General features: G+C 40.1%; 1 protein-coding gene across 1 annotated transcript in view; it reads right to left on the bottom strand.

Annotated features, from left to right (window-relative positions):
• Positions 1–492: 492 nt before the first annotated feature.
• The window catches only part of RNF115 (ring finger protein 115), a 72,016-nt gene continuing 48,455 nt past the window's right edge, over positions 493–24,053 (bottom strand). The window contains exons 5-9 of the mRNA XM_044239079.1: positions 8,600–8,671; positions 7,322–7,394; positions 6,293–6,386; positions 2,919–3,034; positions 493–1,781 (exon numbers count right to left, since the gene is read on the bottom strand). Of these exons, the coding sequence (XP_044095014.1) occupies positions 1,650–1,781; positions 2,919–3,034; positions 6,293–6,386; positions 7,322–7,394; positions 8,600–8,671 (487 nt within the window). The 3' untranslated portion in view covers positions 493–1,649. The remainder of the gene's footprint in view (positions 1,782–2,918; positions 3,035–6,292; positions 6,387–7,321; positions 7,395–8,599; positions 8,672–24,053) is intronic.

The raw sequence follows: 24,053 nt of genomic DNA on the forward strand, positions 1-24,053 counted from the left end.
CCCTCAAACCAATCTGTAGTTTCAGGATACACACTGATACCCATAGTAAATAGCTCACATTCTCCAAAGAAATGATCTCTGCAGAGATATTACATGAGAGGCAGAGGAGAAAACATCTTTTGTTCCCTGGGCTCCTAAGGTCTGAATCAGACCTTACGGTCACAATTCTACAGGCAGGCTGTTAATTCAGCAAGCCACTCTCCCACTTTCTCTCTTCCCTCCCCTACTTCTTTATCCTCTACCAAAGTACAAAGATATCCCTAACCCCCTTCCTTCACCCCAAAACCAGTGTATGATAGTCAGCAAAAACTGAAGAAAGACTCCGATCCAAGAAAGACACTCACCAAAGAGTGGCCTTCCTGTTTGAATCATTCCAAACTGTGAAGGACTGATGTGACCAGACAAATGGAGCCCCCGTCACCCTCTATGCTGAGTTAACAGTGGTTACATGCCCCCATTATTTCCTTTTGAGACTCTGAAGTTCCAACAACATTCTTGATCTTCTTCATTTATTCAACTTTAAACACTTAAATGCTTCAAAGAGCATGTGCATGTGCAATGAGACATTGTTAGGCAGAAAATAGAAGGCCCACCTCTCCAAGGCCAAGCTGTTTTGGGCATGATCACAATAATCAGTTTGATTCCAAGTACAACCAGAATCAAGCAGAACAGAAAGATTTCAGAGATGATAAAAGGGCTTAAAAAATTAAAATGAGACAATGTGAAATCTCAATTCCTGAAGGCCAATGAATTACTAAAAACAGTGAATTGGCTGTAGAAGCAGTAATGAAATAATTCTATTTCTGAGGGAAATTATCTTAAGGTCCCCATGACAAAAGGCAGTAAACAATGAGTTGGGGGTTATTAAAGGAACCTCAGAACCAAAGATTTCAAATACCTTTTCTTCTGTGCCTATATGCTGCCCAACCCATTTTCAAAAGGGAACCAGAATCAGATTCCCACCAATTTAAGATTCCTAAGTTATGTCATGTTGGCTTCTGCAGAAACTGCACCTTGTGAAGTAGTCTTTAAAAATTAAAATGAGAAAATCAAAGAGTACAATGATCAGCCATTTTCTCCTCCCCACTCTAATTTCCCTTTGATTTTCTGATAATTCAAAACAAAACAAAATCATTAGTCTCAGATTCCTGAATTAATCTGTTCTTGCTTTGTGGCTTCTGTGGCCAAGAGTAGATGCTTTTGTACAATTAAAACAGGAAGACTTTGTATCAGCGGACTTTAGGGCTGTGGTTCCACTGCATGTACTATAAAATATACTAATGATAGGGGAGAGGTTAGAGAAGGAGGTGGTAACATCCACTACAGGAGAACATGACAGATAGTGGGACCCTAGCTAGACTTTAAGGTAAAGTGATTCTATTCTGGCGGGGGAAACCCACATAATCAAGTTTCACACTTAAAAAAGTATCACTCTGAATTCAGGAATAAGAGGCATTTGGTTGTAGATACGATTCCATCTGCAGATACTAACTTTAAATTTAGAGAAGAAAAACACTCACTGCATTAATATTATGGGTTGGGGTTTCTTATGCAATTCCTAAATCCACCTACTATTTTTTTGTTTTGATACAATTGACAGCTGTGATAAGAAGACTACCACAGCCCTGGCTCAGATGCAGGCTTTAGCTTCAGAAAGTCCATCGGTCATGTAGCTGGCTGTCATTGCTATATCTGTTGCTTGCAGAGGCCTCAGAGCTCTGGGTTTGCCGAGTAGAGTCCTCACCATTTAAGCTCTTCCTACATACCGGACACGTGTCGTGCTGAAACACAAAGATACCATGTAAATAGTAAATAGTAAAATTCCTAGTAAATAGCATGACCTGAGAAGCTGGAAGTGCTAAACACTTAAGAAATCTTGAGAGCTGGCAGGTAGAAAAACAGAAAGGGCATGTATTCTCACACAGTGCATGCTGGGCTCGAAGGTATAACACCAGGACATCTTCCAAAGAATTTAAACAGAAATGCCAGAGAGAATTCTAGGACAGCAACTTAACAACAGCTACCACACATCACCAAACAGAACGAACCAGCAACACTGACCTGGGAGCACCTGAGTGGCTCAGTCAGTTAAGTGTCTGCCTTCAGCTCAGGTCATGATCTCAGGGTCCTGGGACTGAGCCCTGTGTCGGGCTCCCTGCTTAGTGGGGAGTCTGCTTCTCCCTCTCCCCTCCCAAAATCCCCCCTCCACATGTATGCTCTCTCTCAAATAAATAAATAAATAAAATCTTAAAAAAAAAAAAAAAGAAAAAGAAAGAAAGAGATAAAGAAAGTGGCCTGAGATGGCAGGGGTCAGCAAACTTTCTGTGAAGGGACTGATGGTAAATATTTTAGACTTCATAGGATATACCACCTATGTTGCAACTGCTCAACTCTGCTGACACAGCACAAAAGTAGCCATAGACAACTGTCAACAAATAAGCGTAGCTGGGACGCCTGGGTGGCGCAGTTGGTTGGACGACTGCCTTCGGCTCAGGGCGTGATCCTGGAGTCCCGGGATCGAGTCCCACATCGGGCTCCCAGCTCCATGGGGAGTCTGCTTCGCTCTCTGACCTTCTCCTCGCTCATGCTCTCTCTCACTGTCTCTCTCTCTCAAATAAATAAATAAAATCTTTAAAAAAAAAAAAAAATAAGCGTAGCTATGTTCCAACAAAAGTTCATTTACAAAAACAGGTGGCAGGCCCAAGACCTGTAGGCTATGGTTTGGTAACTACTGGTCAAAGAAGTTCCAACACACAGTGATCTAAAAAACGGTAATGGCACCAGCAGGAATCAGCCAGGGACTAATATCTGCTCTGCTTGGTTTTCTATGAACTCCAAACCACCGCCTTCCCCCGCTCCCACGAAGAGATGGGACTGGCAGAGACGGCCCATCACACACGACAGCTGTCTATACTCACCAGTTCTAACCATGGTACAATACAACTGCTGTGGAAGAAGTGGTTGCAGGGTAACTGTCGGACTTCCTCTTCAACTGTGTAATCTTCTTTGCACACTGGACACTCTAAACCCATATCTGTTGGAGGAGGAAATGCATTCTAAAGTAAGTGAGCAAAAGGAAAGAAGAAAAAACTAGCCCAGTCTTTAACCAAAGAAATGCATAAAGAAAAAATACAAAGTGCATCCTAGCCACTGGAGAAGGTAGGAAGCAGGAATTTTATTTCAAAATGCAGGAGGACATGATAGTAGACAGGGACATGAATGGGCTTAGGTAAGGACTGCATAGAAATTATTAAGGTCTACTTTTCAAAGTCAAGACTTGGAAAAAAATATCCCCAGGCTTAGATTATTTGCTAAGTGAAACAGGAAAAACATCTTCCCAGACGTGTGACAGACTTCTAGCAGTTTCTACTTAGTAAAGTGACTCAAGTGTCTACTTAGGAAAAAAAAAGTGTCTACTTAGTCAGTATCTCAAGCCACTTTTACCCTATTTTCCACACTCTGCATCCTCTTTCAGGGTGGTTGTCCTAAAGCCTCTGTACAAGTTGTTAATTAAAAGCTATACCAGGAGGTGGTGCTGCAGAATTGCAAAGCCCAAGGAAAGCTCAGGTTCCAAGTCCAGAGACAAGAAACACTTTGTGAGGAACAGCCGCAAACTAAATTGGGAGTACCAGGCAGCGGAGTCAGAGTTTCCCAAGTCTGGCTAACAATACCAGATAGTCTCTCTCTCCAGTGGCCAGGGTGTGCGACGTGCCCATAGCAGCCGTCAAGGATCTGGAGTGAGACTACCACTTAACAGATTTACTCCTCCCTCTCCACTATTCCCTAACACCTTCACCTCAATTCTAGCTATTATTTCATAATGTCTGGTCTATTGGAACAACCCCCCAGGTAGTATCCTCGACCCTAGCTTTCAACCCTCCAAATTTACCTAAGCTTTGCAACCAGCTACTTTTCCCTAATACTAGCTTCACAGCAATCCCCAGCTCATCTTTACTTGAATTCCCAGCTGATAACTCAAAATCAACATGTTTAAAAATATCACATCACTTCCATAACCCAACTGGGGCCGGCTCACAATTCCCCCACCCCTGCCAGATGGCAGCACCAGCTCTGTGGTTCCCAAGCTGCAAAACCTTCTGTACTCTTTGACCTTCTTCCCTTCTTTATCCTATTAGGCAATCAGTGAGGAAAGCCTTTCTTCAAAATGATCCTGAGTCTACCCCCTCCCTGTCTGTCAGCACTGCCACCATTAGCTGCACCCCCAACATGCGGCAGCAGCCCCTTAAATCCCTGCTTCTGCCTTCTTTGCCTTCCAATCTATTTGAGACACCACCTCTAAACTAATCATCTCTAAAGACTACCTAAAGTTCTTCAATCCTCCACTTGGGGAGCTATGAAACCTGCCTCCTATCTAAAATATCCAGCCCTAACTACTCTGCCAGTTTCAAGGTCCATACAAACAAGGCCCCTCCCTTCCTAACCAGTCACACTTCCCACTAACCCCAAACCAGATTCTATTTCAGGGCTAATAAGGGGACTCTCCTTATACCTGATTGAGACACTATGTCCATGTTGACATTCTCACATTGGTTCATATTTTTCCTTGAGCAAAATGACCTCTCTAAGATGGCCCATCCTGTCTTCAAAATCTTCTCTAACTTAATCTGGAATTTGTGGGGAAAGAACTGCTTAGTTCAATATAATGTTCCTTGTCACTAAATTCCTTCAGTGCTTAAAAATAGTATCTGTGTCTAAAGTACCTAATTGTGGGGTGCCTGGGTGGCTCAGTGGGTTAAGCCGCTGCCTTCGGCTCAGGTCATGATCTCAGGGTCCTGGGATCGAGTCCCGCATCGGGCTCTCTGCTCAGCAGGGAGCCTGCTTCCCCCTCTCTCTCTCTGCCTGCCTCTCCATCTACTTGTGAGTTCTGTCAAGTAAATAAATAAAATCTTAAAAAAAAAAAAAATTAAGTACCTAATTCTATCAGGCAAGTAAATAGGAAACAAATTCCCAGCCCCCCATTTTTTCTCTTTCTCTGTATCATCTGCTCAATACTATTTTTTATACTGTTTTTTTTTTAAAGATTTTATTTATTTATTTGACAGAGAGAGATTACAAGTAGGCAGAGAGGCAGGCAGAGAGAGAGAGAGGAGGAAGCAGGCTCCCCGCTGAGAAGAGAGCCCGATGCGGGACTCGATCCCAGGACCCTGAGATCATGACCTGAGCTGAAGGCAGCGGCTCAACCTACTGAGCCACCCAGGTGCCCAATTTTTTATACTGTTTTCTAATAGTTCAGTTGAGTCTTGGTTTCCTTGCTAAGCTCTTCAAGAAATCAAGGCTTATCTTGTACCTCTTTTGTCTCCTCCATGGCACCTAGAAAAAGGAGATGGCGGCTGCTGAGGAAATACTTACTGGCTCATAAAAGAAATTCTCAGCCTTCAACATTTGTAGACCCTTCTCCTGGGCCCCAGGAAATCTACATACCAAGGTCAAAATGACTCCACAAAACATCAAAGCATGGGCTCTACTTCTATCCTGAGCACACACTGTACACCTGCTTATTAAAAAATAGTAATAATAACCAAAAAGGAACATTCCAAATGTAAAAACAAAAAACTCCCTTGTTCCCATAAGATTAAAGTCGTATAGATTTGCATGTACTAAAAACGTAAGATAAAGTCTGTAACCTTCTGAACTGTCCTTTATCATAATGATTTCCAACTATATTAAAAACGGGTGTCTGGCTGGCTCAGTCAGTACAGTATGCAACTCTTGATCTTAGGGTCATGAATTCAAGCCCCACATTGGGCATGGAGCCTACCTCAAAACAAACAAACATATATATCCCTTCACCAGATGGTCTTTCCCTGGAGCTCCCTCTTCTCTATTAAAAACTGTGCAACATCAGCAACTGTCCTAACTTAGCCTTCTTTCTCTTTATAATTTAAAAAAAGATTTGTCCAATTCTGCATCAACATGACTAACCCTAATGAAAAGGCAGACATCTTAAATATATGACACCCAGGTAGGAATTTTAGGAGTGCTATAGCTTCACCTGAAGATCCTTAGTATAGGAAGGTGCTGGAATTTTGAATCAGAAGTTGACAGAGTTGGGGCGCCTGGGTGGCTCAGTGGTTTAAGCCTCTGCCTTCAGCTCAGGTCATGATCCCAGGGTCCTGGGATCGAGCCCCGCATCGGGCTCTCTGCTCAGCGGGGAGCCTGCTTCCCCCTCTCTCTCTGCCTACTTGTGATCTCTCTATCAAATAAATAAATAAAAATATTAAAAAAAAAAAAAAAAAGAAGTTGACAGAGTTAAGTATAGAACTGAACCTACCAACTTGTTCCTGAGTTATTGTCACTGTTGGAAGAGATGTGATCTTTTCCTTGTCAGCTGGGGGAGGCCCTGTGTTCTCCAGTTGTCCCAAAAGCTACAAAAAAGGAAAAAGAAAAAGAAGAAGTGGCAGAGATTATCGCCGGAGAGGGAGCTGCTCCAACTGAGAATAAACAGTACATATATAAGAAATGTTAGTTGCTCTTATTTCTGCAAGGCTCTGAGAGGCTTGGGTTTCCTCTTTCCTTCTTCCAGAACACTCACAATTCCTTTACAATTTCAGAGTGACAACAGTGTAAGTCTACAGATAAAACTATCATTGCAAGGTCCGCCTCTGGGCATAAAGCAACTTCAGAGGCAGCATAAGGGTTGTGATGTCAGGAATAAAACTATAACTGAACAAAAAGTAATACTTAACTGCTCTAAAACTTTCATTCTGCTGGAAGAAAAAAAAGGGTGGGAGTATGGAAAGTAGCATTAAAGTAAGCCAAGAAATAGGTAAATTACTACTTACGAGAAGATCTGGATATAAATGACATGCTTTCTATCCTCAGCAATCCATAAGGGAAATGAAAACCCAATTAAATTAAAATAAACATAAATAAGTGGGAGCAATTCTACATGGCACGGGAATACCTTTTTCTTTGCTTCCTTCCCCTACTTTGCTCCAACTAGCAGAAACGCCTGCTTCAACATGTGAGGAGACCCTCCTTTTTTTGTGAAGCACTTGTTTATAAAAAACTCATAGGACTGAACAAGAGGCCAAAAATACAAAGTACTGTTTGTTATAGAAGTCTTTTCTTCCTATGGAGGTAAAGCCATCTTCCAAAAAGTCCCTAGCACCTAGAAGGTACATGGGTGCTAAACTAAACCCATAAACCATTTATCCCTTCTGTAAAATGGAAACCCACAAGCTCAAAATACTAGGGAAAGCAGAGTATCTGCCATTTCAGAAAGTAGCAAAAGGAAAGCAGGAAGCCTGTGGAACCATGAGACACACTGAACAGACACCCTCAAAAGGCAGCTCCTCACCTGGGTTACAATGGCATCAAGCCCTGTCTGACCCCAGGCATAGTCCCCAGGGTTGGAGTGCAGCATCCCGCTCCTATACATGAGATGAGACAGACAGCATTAGATGGAGTGACCAGTCTCTGCCTTACACCACAGAAAATACTGGCAGATCCTGCTCTCCCTCAGAGCTGGAAAGTCACTAGTTCTCTAAAATCAAGAGGCAAAGAATTTCTCAATATTTAAAGGTCAAACAGATTATCCGGAAGTAGTCTCTTATTCTCTTAAGTAAGGAATTTTTATTTAACCAAATAGAACATAAAATGTGAAGCTACCTAAAATACCACATGACACACCAAAGCAAAAAGTGTGACTCATTGTCTACTGGCTAAGAAAAGTTTGTCTTCTCTGTGCCCACTTACAGTAAACATAAATGGAGCTGCTTTTTAAAGAGAGTTTTCCCTTTGTGATTGGCCAAAATCTATAGCAGACTTCCTTCATTCAAAGAGGCTGCCCGTGGTCCTTGATAATGTGGAGCTTTCAAGTCGAGTAACAGCCACAGCAGTCTCTCTGAATCACAACTTAGAGCAATTACAAAAGGAACTTGGCAGCACCTCTTTCTGGAGCTGCCTGTGCACTACCCAGGATGACAGATGCCCAGACTCTTTGGCTGGAACACGTTAAAAGAAATGAGCAGCTGGAAAATAGGGTAACTGTGTGGAAGGACTGAGGTCCTCTGCGGAAAGGAGCCTTCTGGGGCAGAGACAGAAGGGGCACGTAATTGTCCAGACAAGAGGAAATTCCATCTTAACCCCTATCGTACTTAAGTGTCACTCTGATACTGAATTACAGCCTTTGTTTCTTCTGACAAACCTTCTTACTTTGCGAAAAGGAAGTTAAGCAACATGTTTTTAATTACAGAAATTCTTAAGGAATAAAATCTTCCCATATGAGCTAGAAAAGAAACCTGCAAAGTCCAGATACCAGGCCTGGCGGGGACTGTCTCATTCCCCTCTCAACACAACTCTCAGGCCAGAATATGAACCAAAACCGACATATCCAGTGCCTGGACATCCTGGGAGACCAGGATGGCCCTCAGGAGACTGAAAAATTTAAAAAAAAAAAAAAAAAAAAAAAAAGTTCTGATTTAAGTTTGCGCTCAGCAAATAAAGGCAATCTAACAGTATGCCAATCATATCTTTATATACTCACCTGTGCAGCTCTTGCTCTCACAATGGTACGGATACCTAAAACGCTGCTGCTACTCCAGCAAAGTAAGGCACAGGGCATTTAGTTACTTACCAGGAAAAAGGATGTGAGGATCCAGGAATTGCAGAATTTGCAAAGAATCCTGTAAAGATCTGTTGTATTATTCTGTTGAAGGAAAAAACAGTTAGGTGAGACAAGAGACTAATGAGAGTATTCTACAGATATCAATGGCTGACCAATCATCAACTACTTCTCCAAATCACGATGGGTTTTCACCGACCATTATATAGCAGATAACACCAGAAATCAGTCTCCTAACTGGTAAAGTGGTAAAGGGCTATTCTGCTATTATGGCTCTTGATGAGCTCTATCATCTTACGTATTAATAGATTTTTTTGTGAATTAGGCTTGAAAGGGACTGATTACATGGTGTAGTTTTCAAATGATGTTCTTTGGATCCTTGACAGCGAGGCTGAAAGGGATGCTGAATCAGTGGGATCTGGGCCCATCCTGTAACAACAGTAGTTCCATTTTTAAATGTTTTTACACACTGGGTTTCTGTGTAAGGTATTATTCAAAGAGCCCTGTAAAAAAACTTTTTTGATAATAATCCCACTTTACCAACATTTATCAACATGCTATATCAGCCCTCAAAAGGTGTTTCAATTGCCTATAACACAAACAAACTCAAACATACACACACCTGAATCTTGTCATTCTGAACACTAAGGATGGCATACTTACCCAGTCCTTTATATTAGGGAGTTGATCTTTGTTACCCAAAGCAATAGTGGGCAAAAGAAAAAGACAAGAAATCTTTCTCCTAAATCTCGTTTTGTGAGTGAAATGCACTTTTTTTCTCCAGCTTTACTGAGACATAACTGACATGTTACATAATTTTAACCCCCTCATTCCCACTTTATTTATTAGGCCAATTGATATAACAATGACAGTAGCCAATATTAGACTCTCCCTATTCCTAAAGCTAACTAGACTATGTATTTTAAAATATGTCCACACCAAAAAAATGTACACAATTGTTTTATGATCCTCCTATGAGTGTAGGCTGGACTTAGTGACTTCTTGTTTTTTATTAAGGTAAAATTCACATGAACATTGTATTAGTTTCAGGTGTACAATATAATCATTTGATGTTCCTATATATTATAAATGACCACCAGAAGACTAGTTAACATGCATCGCCAAACATAGTTACAAAATTTTTTTTTTGTGATTACAACTTTTAAGATCTACGTTCTTAGCAACTTGTAAATATGTAATATATTAACTATAATACTGTAGTTACTTATAATTAACTATAATGAAGTATAATAATTTTATGGTTTTGATTTGCATTTCCCAGATGATATAGTCACCATGCTATACATTACATCCCCACTACTTATTCTATACCTAGAAATTTGTAAATAAATAAAATCTTAAAAAAAAAAAAAGAACCTCCATACTATTTTCCATAGTGGGTGCACCAATTTAGATTTCCACCAATAGTTCATGAGGGTTTCCTTTTATTCACATTCTCGCCAACACTTGTTTTTTCTTGTCTTTTTGATAACAGCCATTCTAACAGGTGGAAAGTGACATTTCATTATGGTTTTGATTTATATTTCCCTGCTTAATGATCTTGAGCACATTTTCATGTATGTTTTGGCTATCTGTGTATCTTCTTCAGAAAAACAGCTATTCAGATATTCTGATCCCTTTTTTAATCAGACTGGTTTTCTTTTTTTGGTATTGCATTGTATGAGTCCTTTATATATTTTGGCTATTAACCCCTTATCAGCTTTGCAAATTCTCCTATTCAATAGGCTGCCTTTTCATTCTGTTGACAATTTCCTTTGTTGTGCAGAAGCTCTTTAGCTTATTAGCTTGTCTATTTTTTTTAAAAGATTTTATTTAGTTATTTGACAGAGAGAGATCACTAGTAGGCATAGAGGCAGGCAGAGAGAGAGAGAGGAAAGCAGGCTCTCTGCTGAGCAGAGAGCCCGATGCGGGGCTCGATCCCAGGACCCTGAGATCATGACCTGAGCCGAAGGCAGCGGCTTAACCCACTGAGCCACCCAGGCGCCCCTAGCTTGTCTATTTTTGCTTTTGTTGCGTTTACTTTTGAAGTTAGATTAAGAAAATCATTACCAGACAGATGTCAAAGAGGTAATCACTTATGTTCCCTTCCAAAAGGTTTATGGTTTCAGGTCTTACATCCCATCTGAGTTAATTTTTATGTATGGTGTAAGATAGTGGCCCAGTTTTCCCAACATTTGTTGAAGAAACTACACTTTCCCCACTGTATATATTCTTGGCTTTTGAATTTATTTCTAAGCTCTCTATACTGTTCCATTGATTTAGGTGTCTGTTTTAAGCCAATACCATACTGTGACTTACTTCTTAACAATAGAATATGGCAGGATAATCTGTGACTTCCAAGATTAGGTCATAAAGAGCACTGTGCTCTCTCTTGAATCACCTCTGGAAAAAGTGCTATGTCAAACAGTCTGGTAAAGGCCTATATGATATGGAACTGAAGCCTCCCCAGTAGCCAGAACAAACTTGCCAGAGTATGAGTAATACTCAGTTGATCCTTCAGATGACTGCAGTAATAGTTAATGTCTTGATGAAAAGCTCGTAAGACACTGGGCCAGAACCACCCAGCTAAACTGCCCCCAAATTCTTAACCTAATGAACTTATAAGATAATTAATGCTTGTTAATTTCAACCACTAAGCTCTAGTGTAATCTGTTACACAGCAACAGGTAACTAATTCAGATTTTGATACCTGGAAATGTGTTCTGTTACAACAAAAACCTAAAACATGGGAATAGAGTTAGACCCCAACAGTGGGTAAAAGTTGGAAGGATTCTGAGGAGATTATCAGTGAAAGTTTGAAGAGCCTTGAAGAAAGAGAAGTATGATATATCCTTTGAGAAATTTATGGATGAGAGCTTTAAGTGAGAAAAATCTTGGAAACTGGAGGGAAAGGGATCCTTGTTATGTAGTAGCAAAAGTTGCCCATCATAACACATAAGCAGAAGTTGTGGCTCATGAACTGGGTCTAGCTAACAAGATGTCCAGATGCTAAAGGTACCTCTTGGCTTCTCCTTGCTGCTTACATTAAAATGTAAGAAGAGAGGGATAAATTAAAGGAAAGAATAAAGTTTATTTTTAAAAAAATTTTAAAGTAATTTCTGCACCCAACACAGGGCTCAAACTCACAACCCCAAGATTAAAGGTCCTATACTCTTCCGACTGAGCCAGCCAGACACCCCTATGCAGAAGAATAATTAAACAAAAAGGGAGTCAAGATTAAATAATTCTGAAAATTCCCAGCCTCTCCAGATGGTAAATGATACTAAAATTAAGAAATGGCTTCCAGGGGCGCCTGGGTGGCTCAGTGGGTTAAAGCCTCTGCCTTCGGCTTAGGTCATGATCCCAGGGTCCTGGGATCGAACCCCGCATCGGGCTCTCTGCTCAGAGGGGAGCCTGTTTCCTCCTCTCTCTCTGCCTGCCTCTCTGCCTACCTGTGCTCTCTGTCTGTCAAATAAATAAATAAAAATCTTTAAAAAATAATAAAATAAAATTTATTAAAAAAAAAAAAGAAATGGCTTCCTATGGAATATCAAATTCAGGGCATTGCTGAAAGAAAATGGTTAACAAGGAAGCCTAGAATGTGGCTATAAAAATCCTTTGTTAAGACCTCTTAAAGATTTATATAGCCTTGAGAACTACTCCGTTAAACAACTGGGCTTCCAAGAAGCTTAAGTAGGTGTTCTATTAGTCCCCAAGGGCTGCCATAACAAATTCCCACAAACTATACAGTTCAAAAAGTTTTGGAAGGCAGAGTCTGAAATCAAGATGTTGTTAGGGTTACTTCCTTCTGGAGGCGCTGGGGGAAATCTGTTCCATGGCCCTCTTCTAGTTTGTGGTGGTTCCCAGCAATCTTTGCTATTTCTTGGCTTGCAGACACATTACTCTAATCTCTGCCTTGGTCTTCAGGTGACTTTCTTTCCTGTGTCTTCTGTGTCCAAATTTCTCTAAGAATACCAACAACTGCAGTTGGGTCCACTCTAACCCAATACAATCTCACCTTAACTTGATTATATCTATTTCTATAAAGACCTTATGCCAAATAAAGTCACAGTCACAGTTGTGTGGGGTTAGGACCTGAACATATCTTTTTGGAGGGTAAAATTCTATCCACTGCAAGTACTGTCCCTCAGCAATGCCAGCAAAAGCCCAAGGGAGAAAGGAGATGATCTGGAAGAGATCTGTGGGTGTGGCTTTTGTTTATGGCAGGAATCTCAGTAACATTCACAGAAGACCCTAAGTTTTAAAAAGAAACGCTACCAGGTTACACTGAAAGGTACAGAGGCGAAACAAAATGAAAAGAAGTTTCTTGGACCCTCAAAATTCTACTGACAAGAAGCAGAGTAAGAAAACTATGCAACTGCGATTCTGGGCTACTTTTCATGGAAAAGAAAAAAGATAACTCACAGGGTGAAACCAAGTGCCTTGAAGGAGGAAACGAGCCATAGAGCAGCATTCCTGGGCAAAAGAAGAACTACTAAGTCCTAATCAAGAAACTTCCAACATTTATCCAGATAAAATCGGAATTGCTATGAGTCAGTGACTTCTTCGTGCCTCCCATTTTCTCCCTTTTTAAATATGAATCTCTGTATCTGTTTAGCACATGCCTGTTCCGGCACTGTATGCTGGGTGCATGAGGGGCAGAAAACTTATTTCTTTAATTTATAAGTGTTCACATCAAAAGAAGTTGTACTTGCAGAACTATAACCAAAGGAGCCTCATCCATACTGGGACCAACCACCCAGATTTCAAGTTGATGCTATAAAGGGGCAAGGCTTCAGGTGGGTGTTGGGAGGATGGGAGTATATTTTGCACATGAGAGAACCGTAGTAATTTGTGGCCAGAAGGTGAAATGTGGTAGTTTTAAAATAAATCTACAGATTCTTTAATACTCCTCCCTTCAAGAAGTGGAGTTTAATTCTTCTCCCCTTGGATGTGGGCTGGACCTAGTGATTCACTTCCTACAGATAAAATATGGCCAAAATGACAGTGTTTGGCTTCCAAGATCAGGATATAAAAGGCATTATGATTTCTTTCCTTTTCCTTTCTCTCTCAGATCACTTACTCTCAGGAAACCAGCTGTCATGGTATGGGGACACTAAAGGAGCCCTTTGCAGAGGGTAAGGAATTAAGGCCTCCTGCCAACAGCCATGGGAGTGACGTATCTTGAAAGTAGATCCTCCAGCCCCAGTTGAGTGTTCAAATGCCTGCAGCCACAGCTGACATTTTCATTATAACCTCATGGAAACCTTTACCAGAACCACATAGCTAAGCTGCTCCCAAATTTTTGGCCCCCAGAAACTGTGAGAAAATCAATGTCTGTTGCTGGATGCACCTAAATTCCAGGGTAATCTGTTACAGAGTAATAAATAATATACCCTCCTTGCTTGCTAATAACTAGGAGAGCAAATTATCACGTGCTTGAACTAATCAGTAAGTAGTGGCAGTACTTAACTTTGAGAAAGAGCCTAAATCCTGGTTCTGAAGCTAATCCTACAAAAATGCTTAGAGTTGCAAGGGATGCCTCAGCTGATGAGCTAGCTGCAGATTCCCCAACTCCCCTCTCTTGGCTGTTTACTCCCTGGGAGTCAGATGCTGGTCCCACATCCCTGCAGAGTCTGCTCAGGGTGGATTCTAAGTGTAAGAGTTATTGTGAGAACATTATCTTCAGCCGATACATGCAGTACTTACAATGAATCTTCTTATTGTTAAAAACATAAAATCCTGTTTTGTTACAGTAATAGGTAGCTAAAATAAGGATGGGAAGGATGGCATGTGTATTTAACCCAAAGAAGAGAAAAATCAATCCACACAGTCTGGAGGGGAAGACATATGCTAAGACATATGCTAAGAATCTTCATCCAGTCTCCAGAGCTGTATTCTAGGTTTTCCTCTTTGTTCCTTGGTTGTCTTCTCTGCTTATTCCTCTTTATCTTCCAAACTTCTAATCAGTCAGGACCTACGGCTCTATTCTCTGAGCATTTCTTCTTTCTATTTTGACTCTTGGCAATTTCACCCAGTTTTACATACAAGCCACATTTCCAAATCTTATTGCCACCCAAGACCTCTGCCTACTCAACCTAACCGCCTGAATGCATAATAAGCACATCAAACTTACTGCGTCCCAAACTGAACTCTTGAATCTTCTCCCCCATATCTGTTCCTCCCAGGGTTCCCCATTTCAGCTGATCGTGACTCCATTTTTCAAGCTGCTCAGACAAAAAACCTTAGTACATCCTTAACTCTTTTTTAAATTATCTGCAACTCTTAACACCTTATATCCAATCTGCCACCAAATACTATGCCCACTATCAACTATATGTAGAATTCAAACATTTCTCACTACCCTCAACCAAGCCACTGGCATTTCTAGCCTATTAAATGGTCTCTCTGCTTCCGCCCTTGCCCCTGTACTCCTTGCAGCCCCCCATTCTATTCTCAAAATAGCAGTAAGAATGATCATTTTAAGACTGAAGTGAGACTATATCATTTCTCTGCCCTAAACCTTCCATTGGGTTTCCACTGCAATCAGACCAAAAACCCTAGTCTACCATGCTCTGCATTATCTAATACTCTCTTCCCCATCACCACACCCAACCACCTTCTCTGTGACCTTATCTCCTACTATTCCCCCTCACTTACTCTGCTCTAACTAGCCTCTTTTTTTTTTCCCACCCTCTACCTCAAATCCATTTCCTGAATTCTTTTTTTTTTTTTTAAGATTTTATTTATTTATTTGACAGAGAGCAATCACAAGTAGGTAGAGAGGCAGGCAGAGGGGGCAGGGGGCGGGGGGAGAAGCAGGCTCCCTGCTGAGCAGAGAGCCAGATGTGGGGCTCAATCCCAGAACCCTGGGATCATGACCTGAGCCGAAGACAGAGGCTTTAACCCACTGAGCCACCCAGGCGCCCCTGACTGGCCTCTTCTTGTGGGCACATTCCTAGCTCATTCCCTCACTACATTTATGTCTATTCAAATGTCTTCTCAGTAAGGCCTTAGCTGACTATACTTTTTGAAACTTCACTTCTTCCACACTCCCTACTCTGCCTTTTTTCCCCATAGTGTTTACTACTGCTTAACAGACTACTGATTTAACTTATTTTGCTTGTCTGACTTTCCCCTTATTAAGCTCCACAAGGGCAATCAACTTTTGACTGTTTCATTCACTACTGTATAGTTAATAAGTGGAATAATACCTGGCAAAGTAATATACAAATGTTTGTTGAGTTAATTAAAAGACCCAAAGATAGGGCCCAGAAATACAGTGAAAGACCTATCTAATCTATTAAGATAAAAAAGGGGGATGATAATGTAGGTACAGTATGATTCCCATTTCAATTATATAGATGTAGGTGTAATATTTAAAAAGTTCCACAGGATTATGCATCAGGGTATAACTGGGTAATGCTGCCCTTTTAATACAAAAAACAAACAAACGAAAAACCCCTAATATATTTAAATAACCAAAAAAGTCAATTCTCAAAATATAAACAGTGATCAGTGGTCAGAATACAATGGTCTCAGAATCTCCTTCAGGGGAACATACTTTTAAGGAAGCAAATCTTAGTAGTAACCTGCCCTACAAAGCGATTCAGAGACAGCCGATCAAAACACCAAGCTAAAATGTAACAGTAAAAAACAAATGTTAAAGGAGTATAACAAACTAAAATAAAGACAGGTCTTAATGTAATAAGTGCAAAGTAATGAGTAGTAACCTCTATGAAATCTGGAAAGTATGACTGTGTTAGTGTTGATCTATCTAACAGAGACAAGGAAAAAGCACTGACAAATATAAATATTTCGCCATCCTAAAAAAAATTCTTTAGGGTAAAATATCAGTAATTCCTTAGACTTGTCACAACCTGAATGAAATTTCTGCTAAAGACTGTGCAATCTCCTTTGTTTATTCTATACACACCAAGCAACCATGATTGCTTTTGATTTTTTTTTTTTTTTAAGATTTTATTTATTTATTTGACAGAGAGGTCACCAGTAGACCGAGAGGCAGGCAGGGAGAGAGAGAGATAGGGAGAAGCAGGCTCCCTGCTGAGCAGAGAGCCTGATGCAGGGCTCAATCCCAGGACCCTGAGATCATGACCTGAGCTGAAGGCAGAGGCTGAATCCACTGAGCCACCCCGGTGCCCCGCTTTTGATTTCTTGTTATCTGGGAAATTCAAAGACAGCATTATGCTAACAAGCAGAAATGAGTTTTCCAGTCACTGAAACAGAATACCCGCAGCTGCAAATTAATAAATTAGTCTTCTGGCACAGGTCAGATTCATTTAAGGTTAGATAGGATGAGCTAGTCTACGCAGGACCCAATTGCACCTGGATAAACTATCATTTGAAAGCTGCAGATTAGAGGACATACTTTAGACACTCTCACAAGTATTTGCAAAATGAATTAACAATGTGAGACTTACCTATCCTTACATTTGCAAAGAGGTTTCACTCATGTCATTGAAAAAGCCAAAGAAAACAGATCTCACTTCAGAGTAACTCCTTAAACTGGTGTAAGGAACACATTAATAATCCCATGAAGGCTAATTAATCTCTGACATCTGATTTTTTTTAAATGACAAAGTACTCTGTCTACAGTGGAATCAGTGGACTGAACAGGAGGAGCCTGCAATGTAGCCCAAGGAAACCACCAGTTGAAAACCTGATGAGCAGAATAAAACATTATACTCCTTCTCAAATCAACAGAACAAACTATCCCATTAGGAAGAAGCCAAGCTAAAATCTAACCAAAAAGAAATCTATAAAATATGCAATTGTAATGTACTTTCCAAACACTGGGTGAGGGAATGCCTGGGCGGCTCAGTTGGTTAAGGGTCTGTCTTCAGCTCAGGTCATGATCCCAGGGTCCTGGGATGGAGTCCTGCTCCAGGCTCCTTGCTCAGTGGGGAGTCTGCTTCTTCCTCTGCCTGCCACTTCTCCTGCTTGTGTTCTCTCTCTCACAAATAAATAAATAAAATCTTAAAAAACAACAACAAAAAACCACTGGGTGACATACAATGACAACTAATGTAAAGGAGTAACAATCATGTAGAAGAAACAGGGTAAACCTGCTAAGCAGGAACAATAACATGACCAAAACAGGCATGTTGTGTTCCATTCACATGAAGGAAAGGAAAAAAGAAAGTGAACTACAAGTACTACTTCCTATCATATTGGTATGTGTGCTTTGGAGCTTGTCTGGAGGTTCTAGAAGGGAATCGCAGCTACTTGTATATCCTTGACCAAAGAAGGGTCCTCCTCTATGGGGAGAAAGTCCTCCTCTTCGAGTGCACCAGCTTGGGGAGGGACGCACACGGAGCAATGAGGGAGGAAGGAGACACCAGCCTAGCCAGCCAGATTGGCTAAATCAACCCTGGCATCAATGGGGTGACAGATCGCAGAGAGATCGCCCTCTCATACAGGTATGTGTGCTTTGGAAGGAAAGTTTCTGAGAAAGTTAGAGAAATGTTTTTTGTTTTTTTTAATTGGGAAGTCTATATGATACTATTAGATTTGTTTAAAGTACTTTTTAAACAAATAAAAAAAAGAGTACTTTTTAAACATACATAATCCTACCAAATACAAATATCATCACTTGTATAATATCCTGGCTGCAATATTTAACTGGTTTTATAATCTCAGGCAGTTTACCTAACCACTCTGTGCCTCAGTTTCTACTGTAAAATGGAGATTCACAGTAACTTCTCCATAGGGTTATGGAGAAGATTAAACAAATTACTATCCATAATGCACTCAGACTAGGGCCTGGCACAAACTCCTAGCTTTAATTACCACTAATGCATATATTCCATATACCTCTTAGGAACATAATTATAATTATCCATTCATTCAACACAAATATATTTAGTACCCACTATAAAACAGACACTATTCTAGAAGCTGGCAATAGAAATGAATACACCACCACCCTGGACCATTAAACCCAGAAGTAACTTCAAAAGTTGTAACAGATCTGGTCCCTCAAAAGATGCCAGATGGAGACAGAATTATAGTTAATTTTTATCAAACCTTTAAGGAATAGATAATTCCTATGTTATTTAAACTATTCCTAAGCATAAAACAGCAAGATTTCCCAGTTCATTTTATCAAACTAACATAATCCTGATACCAAAATGTGATAAAGACAACACAAAAAAATTATGAGTCCCCTTATGAACAGAAGCAAAAACAAACAAACAAAAAGATTAGGAATAAATCAACTCCAATAATGTATTAAAGAGATTAATGCTTCTTGACAAAGTAGTTTTTGTTCAGTGCTCGCAGTGTGGCTTCAATATTAGAAAATCTATTAGTTGGAGCAGCTGTGTGGCTCAGTTAGTTAAGCATCTGCCTTCAGCTCAGGTCATGATTCCAGAGGATGTCTGGCGTTCCCTGCCCAGTGGGGAGTCCTGCTTCTTCCTCCCCCTGTCACATCTCCTGCTTGTGTTCTCTCTCTCTATGTCACATAAATAAAATCTTTTTTTAAAAAGTGACCTTAAAAAAAAGAGAGAATTTGTTAGCTAATAAAATTCATTAGCTGCTTAAAGGAGAAAACTATAAAATCATTCTGATAGGACTACAAAGGGCATATGATAAAATCACTACTCATTCCTAGGGGGCCTGGGTGGCTCAGTGTGTTGGGCCTCTGCCTTCAGCTCGGGTCATGATCTCAGGGGCCTGGGATTGAGGCCCAAGTCGGGCTCTCAGCTCAGTGGGGAGGCTGCTTCCCACCCCTTCTCTGCCTGCCTGTGACCTCTCTCTCTCAAATAAATAAATAAAATCTTAAAAAAAAAATCACTACTCATTCCTAATTAAAAGCCCCTAATAAATTAGGAATAAAGTAGACCTTTCTTAATCTGACAGTGTGTATCTGAGGAACCAGAGGTAAACATGCTTAACAAAGAAACATGCATTCCCACTCAAGTCAGAAAGAAGACAAAGATGCCTACTATTAAACAACTTTGTTGTGATAATACAGTCAATGTAACAGATAAAAAAATAATGAGTCATAAACAGGGAAAAAAAACACAATTATCTGTAGATGATACAACTGCTAAGCTAGGAAACTCGGGAATAACGCAAAAACCTATTCGAGCTCATAAGAGAATTCAATTAAATAGCAAGGGGATGGGTGACAAAGAGCTTTCCAGCAATAATCAGTTAAAAAGGCAAATTAAACTATAAAACTTTTTGCTGAATAACCTCACGAAGGAACCAAATAAATTGAGACATGAGCTGTGGACTTAGATGAGAAGTTTCAATATTATAAAAAGTGACAAATGCCCCCAAGTTAATAAATAAATCCGATGCATCAGCATTGGTGGTATAGTGGTGAGCATAGCTGCCTTCCCATGCATATCCAATCAAAATCCCAATGGGATAAGAGAGGGGGCACAGGCTGACAAATTTCATCTAAAATCCACTTGGAAGGGTAAAAAGCATCAGGGCATTTTTAAGGAAGGACAATAATGAACTGGACTTCACCAAAACTACATCAGTAAGGTATAGGAACACAAAAATAAAGATCGGTAAACCATAAAAGACAATCTAGAGACAGGTGAGTATGAAAATGTATATATATAAAGGTAACATTTCACGTCAGATGGATGATTCAATGAGTTACACTGCAAACAACTAGATACTCATATGGGGGGGGTGTGAGTCCTTAACTTAGAAAAATTGACAGGAATAATACCTGCACCCACTAGAAGTGTGGGCACAAAACCCAAGCTGAACTAGGTGCCCTTCCTGAGAGTCAAAAGAGGGAGATACCCTCTGGGATGAATGCTCTAATGTTCTTGAAAACTTGGAGCTACCACCAGTCACCTTTCATTTTAAACAGGGAGAGCTATCCAATAATGATGCCAATACAATAAAGCACAGGAGAGAGAGAGAGAGAAAGGGAGACAGACAGCTTAAGATAACACAGTGACTGGGGCGCCTGGGTGGCTCAATGGGTTAAGCCTCTGCCTTCAGCTCAGGTCATGATCTCAGGGTCCTGGGATAGAGCCCTGCATCAGGCTCTCTGCTCAGCAGGGAGCCTGCTTCCCCGCCCCCCGCCGCCTCCCTCTCCCCCACCTCCCTCTCTGCCTACTTGTGATCTCTCTCTCTGTCAAATAAATAAATAAAAATCTTTAAAAAAAAGATAACACAATGACCGATCACTGAGAACCATTCTAAGGACTTCTAATTGACACCAGGAATTCTCAATACTGCCCCTCCGCGGTCATTTAGAAATCCAAGGAGACAGTTTTGCTAGTTACAATGAATGGGGAGGTACCATTTATATTTAGTAAATAGGGACCTTGCAAGTGCCAGTAACCTTCCAAGAAATAGGAGGATAGTCACGCCCAACAGTGGTCTCCAACACGCACAACCTTTGAATGTCCTGTGTGGACATTCACTTGGAGGAAAACTATCTATAACTTACTGAGCCCAAACTCAACTCCATTCTATGTATAAAGTATTTCCTACTTGGTTTTAAAATAGACTGAATTTTCCAGGAATACAACTACTGTGAAAAATCAAGGAAAAATTACACATACCCCCTCCCCCCAAAATTTTCCCAAGCATTCTTCACCATTTTAGAAAATCTTAACATTAGAGCAATGGTGCTTGTGGTAGATGAGAGAGAACTCAGTAATATAACACGGTCCTGTCAATGCATTTCAAAAGCACCATAGAGACCAAGACAATTTTATTAACCAGGTTAATCAGGATTTGTTTCATTTGTTTCAAGAGAAGCCTCTTGCAACAGGTCTATTCAATTCTCCTAAAAATACTGACATCCTTTCAAACTTTTCTTCTTTCAGAAGCAGCAGCTACAAAAATGAAGTACTCAATTAAAATTTTAAAAAGTGGGCTCTAGTCAACTTTCATTATTTTCCTGAATATGATCATGACAAAAGGTTAGGATATCCTTCTCCCATCCTACACATTGCAAGCAGAATACAATTTTAAAGTTTGCCCTTGCCGAACTCCAAAAAAACAAAAACTCGTAAAGACAAAAAAACCCCGCCTCTTGACAGTAAACCTGCGGAATGCCCCATCACCCCCCAAAAAGCTGTAGATTTCAGCTCATGCACCAACAAATGTACAGGGCTAGTTTCTGTACCCTTTTAAAAGAGTTTTACAATTGTACCACACAGCATTTTAAACACTAACATATTACTTCCTAAAGATGATAAGCAAAAATAAAAGTATCTATCTTATTAGAAACAAGAAAGACCATCACTTATAGTCTTCAGACATTACTGCACTTCACCTTTTATAACATGCAATACATTCATGAAACAACCTTCAGACAACTAGTTTTAACAAAGAAGACTTTCACTGGGTATTTACCCCTAAGATACTGATGTAGTGAAAAGGGTCACCTGTACCCCAATGTTCATAGCAGCAATGGCCACAGTTGCCAAAGTGTGGAAAGAACCAAGATGCCCTTCAACGGAAGAACGGATAAAGAAAATATGGTCCATATATACAATGGGAGTATTATGCCTCCCTCAGAAAGGATGAACACCCAACTTATGCATCAACATGGACGGGACTGGAGGAGATTATGCTGTGTGAAATAAGTCAAGCAGAGAGAGTCAATTATCATATGGTTTTGCTTATTTGTGGAGCATAAGGAGTAACACAGAGGACATGGGAAGATGGAGAGGAGAAGTGAGTTGGGGGAAATTGCGCAGGGAGAAGAACCATGAGAGACTGTGGACTCTGAGAAACAAACTGAGGATTTTGGAGGGGAGGGGATGGGGGGTTGGGTGAGACTGGTGGTGGGTATTAAGGAAAGCACAGATTACATGGAGCACTGGGTGTGGTGCATAAACAATGAATGCTGGAACACTGAAAAGAAATAAAATGGAAAAAGTTAAATAAAGCATTACTTGTTCTGGAGATGGAAAAAAAATAACGAAGTAGTAGTGGTATATACAATTTGTCTACTTTTGTTTGTTTGTGGTATATATATAGCTTCTATGACCCACACTAACACACACACACATATATGTGCATGTGTACATATATAATTCTGGGAAAAATAAATATTGAAAAACATTTGAATCTCAAAAATAAAAAAAGACTTTTAAAAATCTGTTATTTGTATGTACTGTGAAATGATCACAATAAATCCAGTTCACATCCATCACCATGTTAAAAACTTCTAAGATCTAATTGCTAAGATCTCTTAGTAATTTCTAAATATGCAATACAGTATTAACTATAGCCACTCTACTATACATTATATCCCCAACTTCTTTATTTTATAGCTGGAAATTTGTATCTTTTGACCCCTACCCCCTTTTCACCCATTTTGCTCACCTCTCACACCCCACTTCACAAATCTGTTCCCCTGGCAACCATAAATCTGTTCTCTGCATCTACAAGCTTGGTTTGGGGATTTGGATTTTTTTTTAAGATTCCACATGTAAGTGAGATCGTATATTTGTGTTTTTCTGTTTGACTTACTTCATTTACCATAATGTCCTCAAGGTCCATCCACACTGTTACAAATGGCAAGATTTTATTCTTTTTTTAGGGCTGAATAATATTCTATTATGTATCTATACCATGTTTTCTTTATCAATTCATCTATAGATAGACACTCAGGTGGTTACATCTTAGCTATTAAAAATAATGCTGCAATAAACAGGTGGGGATGTACATATATCTTTTCAAATTAAATCTTTTCATTTTTATCGGATTAATATTCAGAAATGGACCTGCAGGATCATATTCGATCTTTCTTGAGCAATCTCCATACTGTCTTCCATACTGGCTGCACCAAATTACATTCCCACCAACAGTACACAAGGGTTCCTTCCCTTTTCTCTACATCCTTAACAATATTAGTTATTTTCTGTCTTTTTGATAAGAGATATTCTAACAGATGTGAGGTGACATCTCTCTGTGATTGTGATTTGTCACAAACTTAGGATGGTGAGATTGAGCCCCACGTTGGGCTCAACACTTAGCACAGAAGTCTGCTTGGGTTTCTCTCTCCCTTTCCCTCTACCCACCAAACCCCTGTCTCCTCTCTCAAACAAATAAATAAATAAATTTAAAAACCTTTAAATTATAATAATAATTATAGAATGAGAAAAAAACCAACAAGAGCTAAAAGACTTTCTCCCTCTACCCCTCACCCCACTTTCATAATCTCTCATTCTCTCTCTAAATAAATTTAAAAAAAGTTAAGGGCTCCTGGGTGGCTCAGTTGGTTAAGCGACTGCCTTCAACACAGGTCAAGGTCCTGGAGTCCTGGGATCGAGTCCTGCATCGGGCTCCCTGCTCAGCAGGGAGTCTGCTTCTCTTTCTGACCCTCCCCTTCTTATGCTCTCTTTCTCATTCTCTCTCTCAAATAAATGAATAAAATATTAAAAAAAAAAAGTTAAATGACTAAAATATACAAAATGCTGATTTGGAGCCCAAAATCACTAAGTTCATG

Source organism: Neovison vison, chromosome 2, assembly GCF_020171115.1.
Source record: "Neovison vison isolate M4711 chromosome 2, ASM_NN_V1, whole genome shotgun sequence".
Taxonomy (NCBI): Eukaryota; Metazoa; Chordata; class Mammalia; order Carnivora; family Mustelidae; genus Neogale; species Neogale vison.